Source organism: Lissotriton vulgaris, unplaced genomic scaffold (assembly GCF_964263255.1).
Source record: "Lissotriton vulgaris unplaced genomic scaffold, aLisVul1.2 SCAFFOLD_1244, whole genome shotgun sequence".
In the NCBI taxonomy this organism is placed as follows: domain Eukaryota; kingdom Metazoa; phylum Chordata; class Amphibia; order Caudata; family Salamandridae; genus Lissotriton; species Lissotriton vulgaris.
This window is the reverse complement of record NW_028251837.1, coordinates 349,587-359,572: the sequence shown is the minus strand read 5'-3', so window position 1 is coordinate 359,572 and position 9,986 is coordinate 349,587. Positions and strand designations below refer to the sequence as shown.

At 47.0% G+C, this 9,986-nt stretch overlaps 1 protein-coding gene across 1 annotated transcript in view; it reads left to right on the top strand.

Moving 5' to 3' along the window:
• Positions 1–5,688: 5,688 nt before the first annotated feature.
• The window catches only part of LOC147662752 (zinc finger protein ZXDC-like), a 62,128-nt gene continuing 57,830 nt past the window's right edge, over positions 5,689–9,986 (top strand). Inside the window, exon 1 of the mRNA XM_086950923.1 lies at positions 5,689–6,787. Within this exon, the coding sequence (XP_086807049.1) occupies positions 5,797–6,787 (991 nt within the window). The 5' untranslated portion in view covers positions 5,689–5,796. The remainder of the gene's footprint in view (positions 6,788–9,986) is intronic.

Sequence of the window (9,986 nt, the reverse complement as noted above, 5' to 3'; positions counted from 1 at the left end):
CCTTGCATTAGGCAGTTCTTCCTGCTACGCTCGCTACTGATCCTCTGTGTGCTCTTGTGCAAACAGTTGCGCTTTGTTTATTCAACTTACAAGGGTCGCTGGCACTTGATGCACACGTCACTCCTTTCAACACTTCAGAGAGTATCTAGCACCCGAGGCCAACTGGGGGTGGAGATGTGTGTGGTGAGGGGCGAGCTGACTGGGAAGAGAGGAGGCATCAGGCCAGGAAGAGGGGTGGAGGACGGTGGACAGCTCAGTGCCTCTCAACGGGGATGGGGGGGGGCAGGCGGGGCAGAGGGTGGCTTGGATTGGAACTGTGTGCCCGACAGGGGGTTACTCTAGCGGTCAGACAGACCATGCCCTGGTAAAGGGGGAGGGGTGGACTGGCTGTACTGCCCTCATTGATGTCCCTTCTCTGGCTCACGAGGACCCCAGACCCTCTCCATCCACTTAGACCCCTCAGTCCACTTCCAGCGCTCCCTCTCAGACCTGCCTACAGACCCCAAGGGTCCACCCACCGCCCAGTGCAAGAAAAGGTCAGAGAAGGTTGTGTGGTCGTTCACAACGCGTAGACGTGTGGAGTGTCGTCGGCATGCGATTTTACCACCGCGACTCGAATCTGCCTAACAAAAGGAATATTTCAATGACTGCAGCAAGCAAAGCAGAAACAAGCCGTTCCTTTAATTGCTGCAGACGGACACCCCACTGACCGGGTGTCAACCTGACTTTTAGAAACAAGCTCTCAGCATTGCGCAAAGGCAGACACTTTTTTATAATTGCATCGCGCTTTCACTTTAAGTGAAAGCACGATGCAAAAATAAACATGCAGCGGCCTTTGCCAAAGCCGAATGAGATCTAAAAAGTGCGTAGCGGCTACTTATGAGACACTGTCTCCCACTGCCAAAAAGAGATGCAATCCCGGTGGGTGGGGACAAAAGTGGACAGGGTGGTAACCAGGAGGGACTAAAAACCCTCGTGGGCAATCTTAACACCCGGTTTTGCATAATTGGTGACGCAAAATGACGAGCACCAATGCAAAATACGGGCGGAGCAGAAAGCGAGCTTCTGGAATCGTATTGATTCCAAGAAGCCCTTGCAAGGCCTAGCGAGACTTAAAAACAGATATAGAAGGCATAATTAATACATTACATGCATCATGAATTGTACAGCTGCATTGAAAAGAGTGGTTAAAAAAAAGTTTCAAAAACATCATGGTAGGCTAAAAAAGGGGACTTGTTTAAAAATCCAAGAACCGTAGAGTGCTGCAGAGCCATATTGCCCTTTGAGATGGTGTATGGTGGAAGTGTATATGCTGCTGATTCCAAACAAGTCCTGGCGGTATGTATTTTGAGATCATCTCTGCTTTGTAGCGAGAGACCCCGTATGTGATAACTGGATGTTCGGAGGATTGCTAAAGTGCAGTGCATTTTAGTTTTTGTAAAGTTTAATCAAGTAATAAATAGGAGAGGGAGGAAGGTTGTTAAAGTGTGTTGCGGCCTGCTTTTTTTCTGGTTCCTGCGGATTTGGTTGTGGATTGCTTAATGAAGAGTCCGCCTCTAAAAGTAATTTTGCAAAGCATGCCATGGCTTGTGGAGTTGACTCCTTCATGCATAACAGAATTGCTTGGTGGCAGGATCTGATGCCTTTTGAATTGAAGATGTTTCGAAGATAAATTTTGTACCAAGTTAATAGGACTAGGCATATGCGCAGTATATGCAGGAAGTCTTTACAAAGATGTTGGCAGAACCTGCAGAAAATTGCCATCTGTAGGATGATCCCATTCTGGAACAGCGTGGAGTGAAGGAAGCAGCCCGAGTCTGGCTGGAAGCACTTTTATATTTGTGTTTTCTTCAGTATGCAGGGTTTAACTGATGCTGCTATTTTCTCCAATAGTTTGAATTATGGGGCGATTTGGATGCAATTTCTTGCCATAATAAGGGTCTTAGTGAGTTTGGGAGTGCCTGCCTCAGCATGGATGCGTATTTAAGAAAATAACTCTACTGTTCCTACTGTAATATTACCTACACTGGCTTAATACCCCTCCAATTCACTGTCAGGCTCAAAATACTTAAGAAACAGTTAGCAAGTTGTTGTATAAACATCAAACCTGCCCCTAAAGAACTCCTGTCGATGGTAAGATGAAATGTAATGTAACTGGTGCTCATGCAAAATGCTCCAATACCTTTGGGTCGAATTCGCGATACATAAAATAACCTGCAAATGTAAGGGTTAGTGCACTATCCAATAAGCGTATCGGGGCAAACACTCTGCCCTGTGGGTTAAGCATTAAGCACCCTGAAGTAACCGAACCAGGGGCGCAACTAGGTCTTAACTTCGGGGGTGGCTAACATAGCAAATAAGGGGCGTGGCTAAAGTTAATCAAGGGGGCGGAGCTAAAATGGCAGACAAGCAGGATCAGGTAATGCTCAGGCCAAGCTGAGAAACAGAAGTGGCGATTCTGCATTACAAAACTGCACCTTGGTATTCATCATACACTGCATGGAGACGCTTTCCACAGAGGCTCAAAGCAAAGAAAACACTCTTCCAACCACACACGCATAAGGTGTAACCTGCTACTCGCATGGACAAGTGCTTCAGCATCGCACATAGGGGTAGTAAGTGCTCTACAAATACAATATAATACGCCCTGCATTTTGTCTCTCTCTTGGAACACAATGACTATGTGAGGACTGTGCCTGCCCTCTGCATTAACGTATCTCAACTATTGATGAAAAGTGTCAGAATTGGTAGGACTGATCTGTCCCGTCGAAGGAGAATTCCAAACAGGCTATGGCTGAAGGATGCACTGGTTGACAGTATAGATTGGGTTCACAAAGATGGAAACACTCATAGCACAGCTTTGGGAGAGCACTGGTTATGGGAGCAGACCCAGGAAGGGAGGAACAGAGATAGAATAGGAGCCGCAGTCCCCTGAGTATTCTCACCTGCGACAGCAGTTGGTGAGTTACCTTCACTCCACGATGCTCTATCACATGTTTGTGTCACTACAGTTTTATTTTGTTCCGTATGGGGTTGGCTCTGTGGACCTGAATCTGGAGCTTGCAGCTACTTCACTTCTTTCTATGGGGTTGACAGTGTCTTCCACCTCAGCAAAGTATCCTGCCTTTCTTCTCTTAGGTTCTCTGGCTGGATTCAGGCAGTTGGGAGACTGGTCACACTCTTGTGTTGAATGTTAGCAGTAAAATTCTCTGTGCTAATGTGGAGATCTTTTGGTTCACATTTCTTACCTTGTATTTGGTCATATTTTCTCTAACCTACTCCAGACTTTCCCTCGGATAGATGGACCATGGCAACGCATTGATTGGCGCGTCCTTGTGGTGATCTTTTGGGGGGTCTCCCTTTTCTCTCTCCCTTATCCCTTTTTCCTCCCAAGGGTCAGTGACAGACCTCACCTCAACCGCTGTTGATATTCACCATCATAGGAGACTGAGTAAATTTGACAGCAATTATGCAGTCTCGTCCATACTGAATCTCGATCCTAACACCATGCCCATGATGTCCCAGGTGCTCATGTACCATTTCTCTTAAAACAACCGTTGACATGTGAGGCCCCTGTGCCCAAAACAACATGCGCCACCTATCTTCAAGCATAGTTCTCCGTCTGGGGCCAATGTTCCCCTCAAAGCAGCTGCTGCCTTGCCTTGTTAAAACAACTGAATACAAATTAAACACACCAAAAGTGCTTAGGTGAAATCCCTGCATTCAGGCAAGGATATCACCTCGGTGGCAGCCCGTCTCAAACAAAACAAGAGGTGTGGGGCAGGGAGGGTTGTTGAAACCTTTCAGAGGCGGGCTGGCAGGGCTTGGTTCTGGGCCTCTCCGAAAGGGTAAATAAAATCACATTCCCAGATGCTAAAGCATCCGATGCTACACACAGCCTAAAAAGAAATTTAACTGGGGAAGAAAGGTTTCCATGCTTTAATTATTTTAATGCGTGTCAGTAAAGTGTCATGCGGTCATGATATCTTAGCCTGGCAGACATGTACACTCATCTGTAGCTGTGTACCTTCATTTTACACTGCCGTCCCCTGGCCATTCCACCAACAGCTTCACTAATCACATTCAGCAGAAGACGTACATTCTTTTTATAGTGCAGCTTTGAGAACACCCACTTTTTCACAACTGCTGAAGAACGTGGATTGTCTACAAACAGCAGAAGTTCTGCAGATAAAAGAGTACGCTTCATGTATTCCCTTCTTTGAACCTCAGCAATTTACACAACGTTCAAGCAGGTTTCAGGCCTCCTGTTTCTGTGCGCGAGTAGCTTTTCCAGTTAAGGTTTTTCTGTAAATTCAGGCACTTATAGAAGTGTTCATCCCGTTACAAATTTAGGACTACAAGAACCAGAATGCAGAGAAAACGTTAACTGGACATTTCTAGCGCAAGGAATGGGGAAACGTGAGAATACTGCATAATTTCCTTATTCACGTAATGCCTATTTACTACGAGACAGCTTTCAGGACATTCACGATTCTGAGTAGTCAATTTTGTTTTTCTTTCCACTGTCACGTTAAAACCTTCACACCTCCCAGCAAATAAAGTCTCGCTTCACGCCATCAGGCTGGGTTCACAATGCACCAGAGAATACCGAATCCCAGCCAATCCCACTGTAAACAATCAGCAGAGGTGTGTGGGTGGAGGCGACTACAGGAGGCAGGCGGGGGGGGGGGGGCTAATTCTTCCAGAAGTAACCAGAGTGGATGCAAGAAGGGCTAAAAACATAACAAAAGCCTCATTTACATTTAAATGGTCTTTTACAGACCTGTGAAGTACTCGGGCGCGGCTGCAATTAAAACGTCGCCAGCCGCGAACCTGTGTCAGCCCGGGCTGACACACACGACGGGGGGGGCTGAAGCCCGGTGAGCCCAATGGGTGTTGCGCGCCTGAACCGAACGGTGGTAGGAAGGGGTTATAAGGTGGAAGGAATTCACGTTCTGTCATAATATAACGTTTTTCTGCTTATTAATATTCTCAATGGTTACTTACCTACTGTAATTGACTGGGGAGTTATACTTGCAGTGTATTAGTAAAATGTGCACTTTATCGAGAAATTGGATCAATAAAACTGACACTGCCCACAGCACCTATATACATGGGTATTTTTACTGCATTTCATAATGTCAGACCCAAGACGTTTTAAGGCATGGGAAAAGTGGTCTCCGGCCCAGGGCCCCAGCCTTTTAGGGGGGTGGGGGGGGGCTGATAAAGCCAGCTCTGTTCTGCAAGGCTTACCCTGACCACCTTGAATAATTCATCAAGTTTGTTTTAAATACTATTTTTCTTTAATTTCGTATTGATGCGTGAAAGTCTATTACAAAGATTTTGCAGCAAAATGTTCTGTTTGTTTCTTGCAACATCCACAAATAAAGTTTCATTTAGATCAAAAGAGGACTTCATATATGAGAAGTGGGCGGGTGTCACGAAGATTATTTGCAGTAATGGAAGTGACCTGCTGCTGCGCTACAATATTGAAAACAGTCACCACTATCCATGAACATTAGATGTAACAACTTTAGAATTGGACGAGTGTGCCTGTGCACTGTCAGTGACCAATCGCATGAGAAGTAAACATCATGCCTGACCTCTCCATGCTAATGGGTGCACAGAGCACAGACTGGTTCGATTCCTGCGCGACGCGTGACGAAGACGCGCACCGTGACGCGTCACACGTCCACTTCCTGTTCCTGAAGCTGTCGGGCAGAGGATCCAGGTGTAAGAGCCACCGCCGGCCCCAGCGGGGAGGTCGAAGGCGGCCGGGGCGCCGTAGGAAGCCCAATGCGGGTTCTTGAGGGGGGCTTGGGAGCCTTCACCCCCTCGTCCGCCCTGCTGCTCCCTCCCCGCCTGCTGGAGGACGGCGCTGCCATGACCGAGGGCGAGGCGGCCCCCCAGCTGCAGTCCAAGCCGGGTCAGGAGTGCCCCGTGGGGGGCACCCAGAACCCGGACTGGGAGATGCACTCCGTGCAGCTGGAGGCCGCCCCCGGCCGCACTGGCACCTTCTATGGCACGGTGACCATAGACGACCAGCGGCTGACGGTGCGGATCCAGGACGGGCTGCTGAGCCTGGAGGCCCGCGAGCCCCAGGGAGGGGGCACCGCCGGAGGCATGGACCACGGAGGCCTGGAGCAGCTGGTGCTTGTCAGCTGCGAGTCTGAACCCAGGAAGAGCAGCCCCAGCCAGGGGCGGCGGGGGGACACCACCCCAGGCGGCCAGGGGGACATGCATGGGCATCCAGTGCCCGCAGATGCCCCTCAGAGGGACCCCGAGGCCACGGCCACCTTTGAGGAGAACGGCATCGCCCACGGGCAGCTGGCAAACCTGTTCGTGGACGAGAACGGCGAGGTGCGGGTGGGGGCCGATCACTTTGGCCGGAAAGGCATGGTGGTAGTCTTCCGCTGCCCGCAGCCGGAGTGTCGCAAGACCTTTGACAAGAAGCACAAGCTGAAGCTGCACCTGCTCACCCAGCACACCTCGGAGGAGCAGCGGCCCTTCCGCTGCAGCATGGAGGGCTGCATCTGGTCCTTCACCACCGCCTACAAGCTGAAGCGGCACCTGCAGTCCCACGGGAACATCCGGCCCTACACCTGCCCGCTGGAGTTCTGCGGCAAGACCTTCACCACCATTTACAACCTCAAGGCCCACGGCAAGACCCACGAGCTCGGGGACAGGTGCGAGATCTGCGGGGAGTGCTTTCCCAGCCTGGCCAAGCTGGCCGGACACCGCAAGGTGCACTACGAGCCGCATAAACCCTACGTCTGCGAGTTTCCCGGTAGGTTGGCAGAGCCACAGATGGTGCTGGAGCACTCTTGGGGTGTTGATCTCTCTCTCCCATCATTTGCTAAGTTATTGTGTATAAATCAGCATTGTTCCTTTCGTCCTAACGTTGCTGCCTGTCACGTAGCACTGTTTCCTAAGTTGATGGTTACATTCTTTTTATTACTCGCCTTGTATCGTTTGTAGAGGTATCTGTGATGATGATCAGGGTGAACGGCATCAGGCTAACATGAATATGTGTATGATGTACAGAGAAAATATATCTGGGAGCTGAACAGTGGGCGAGAGCCATGGATTACGGGTCATGCTGTTGACAACTACGTAGGTGACAGTTGATGTCTACTGCAATAGGGATAATCTAGTTCGAGTTTGACTGTGTAACAAGTCCATGTAGTCGAGGTGTATTATTATGATAAATACTTTATTGATACAATTCTTAGTTGTGGGTATCGAGCATTAAGTAGTATTGGGTAAAGAATCACAGGGTGAGCCCAACCAGGAGCAGCTTCCTTGCTGCTCAGCCCATCCTCTCAACTGACACTCCACACACAGGCATACCAGCATTCTATTACCCCACCACACATACCAACATTCCACAGTACATCCACACTGGCTGAGCAGCAAGGCAGAGAAGCAGGAAATGTGCATTACACTAAAGACCAGCATACTACAGACTGTAACCCCATCAGTAGACATACTTTTGTGTGTTTGTGGTTCAAGCTGCTGATCTTTAAAATGTTGTTACGTTGCCATATATCGCTTCCTCATTGATTCATACATTATGCAGTCGTTTCCTGAATTATCTTTTTTGCTTTTTGGGTATATGATGGTTGCTGGTGTTCGTGGCCCAGGTGGGCATATATGGTTTGGGCTGCCCTCCTAAAGCACACAGAAGACCCCAACATGAGCCACCTGCATTTTTAAACTTAACAGATCGTCAAAAGTTACCTTAATTAAATTTTCGTTGTAAATCAGGCAAAAACTTTCGGTGAAAGCCTCCCAGTCAATTAAAAGCACCTAAAACCAACCTTACTGATTTCTTATGCGCAGGAAGGACATACAAACAGTGCTGCCTTATTTTGCCTCCTTTGATTCCCTATTTTGACACGTTTCTTTTTCATTCCATTTACTCCCCTTTACTTGTTTTTCTTCCCCTTGTGTGCTGTACACATTGTTGAGTCCATCTGTTTTCCCTTTTCCATGTTTCATTCACACAGATGCCGGGTATTGCCATACAGGGCATAATCGGAGAGGGCATCCCTAGGAGTTAAATGTGCGTTATAGATGTGGTAAGTCATTGTATTAGTAGTAGTAAGTCACTTTCCCAGGTCCTTCCAAAATACTCCACTGCCATCAAGGTACTCCTATCATATAGGTACCATTATGTGACCTAGATCAGGTTCTTAATGATTAAAAGCATATGTTTTGTGCAGGGGTTTCTTGGCACTGCAAGGAGACAAAAACACATGCACAGATACTTCAACCAATGTATTGGCACACTTAGCCATGTATGGACAGGCATACCTCCAGGTTGGTGAGCAGCTACATATTTGGAAATGCCTGAGAGGGTGGGGAGGTGCAGGGGGGTGGAATGATGTAACCATAATTTGAAACTAGGTGGGATTGCAGGCATACGTCACAGTGCAATAGATGCTACATAGGTGGGGTGACGCTCCTTGCCTCCCACCCTCACCTTCCAGCCTAAATGCGGTGCAGACAACTTACTATATCTTTACTGAGTGAGTCATCTGCTGACCTCTAAGACCAGGACTGACACAAACAGAACTCAAACATGCCTACTTTAGTCCTGTACAAATTTCACTGGACAATAAGTGTAAAGCTAGGATAAAAGTTGGATAACATGTATTTGAAATATAATGTAAACATACAGCTTGACATAATGTCTGGATGAAATCAAACCTTAGACTACAGGTCCCATTGAGAACTAAAATGTTTATGGTGCTTGCGGCTGTCAACCAAAATGCGAGAAAGAGGCTCTGATTAAGAGCTGAGTCTGTTTTAGCGAAGAGATTGCTTGTTGAGTGTACCTACCAAGATGGCACTGCATTGTTACCAACTGACTGACCAGGACACCACACAGAAAATGCTGTGGTCTGTTCTCGCAAGGAGATCATATCACCTGGAATAGATGGCCAGTCTACTTGGCACATCTGAAATTCTTATGCACCAGATCTGCTTCTCCAGAAACCTGTGTAGGGGAAGAGGTATGGTGCTGCATGATTTAGATGCCAGGGCAAGATTTATATAATACTGGCATGGTGCTTTATACTGTTTGGCAGTATGGATACTGACATTACACTGTGCTTTGTTTGCATGAACCTCTTCACAGCATCTAAATGGAAAGATAGTTCTGCGGTCTGGAGCAAAAGTCTGTTATTTGTAAAGCAAGATCACTAGAATTCTTTACAGTTACATCGGTTAGATTATTATTTACAGGATACTGAGATATCTGACTTCATTTATCATCTCCTCATTGAGTCTTCAATGGTTAGTTTTAGAATCCTCAAGTCTGAAGCTGGTGACTCATGAGCCAATGTGTTAAGTAGGCCAGGTCTTGATCTATCTGTCTGGGACTTTGTTTTGACTTACACATTTTCTTAAGGAAGTTTTAACTCTAGCAGTGTGGTGTCGTTTTGTCTGTGTCCTTTAGTTCAGACCCTTTGGACTCTCTGAGTCATGATTAGGAAATAATGTAGATCTTTTCACGTGGGTAATATCTCAATAAGTTTTGGTAAATGGTGTCAATCATCATGATGGAAGAATTTAATACCCACAAATGTATATTACCATCATGCTTACTTGTCAACGCAACTGGGAAACCCACATAAAGCATTGTCTCTCCCAGCTATTCTGTACCATACCTTCTAGCACAGCTCTTAAGTCTTTGTGAACATTGATGAAGGTTGCATATAACATTTATCTGGCGTAGCACCGTTCTTAATTTTTTTTGTTAACACCTTTAATTATTTTCACCTTGTCCCTAAATACCCCAGAGAATGAGCTGCAAATTTGAATACTCAAGCCTGATTCTCGAATTACTACAATCAATTCTGGTGTACAAGCATTTCGGACTATTTTCAAGAGTTTTCAATCTCAATCCTAATACGCAACCACGTTTGAGGGCCAAATATCTTCTCCATAAAATCGTATTATTGGCAAAATACCCCAAAATG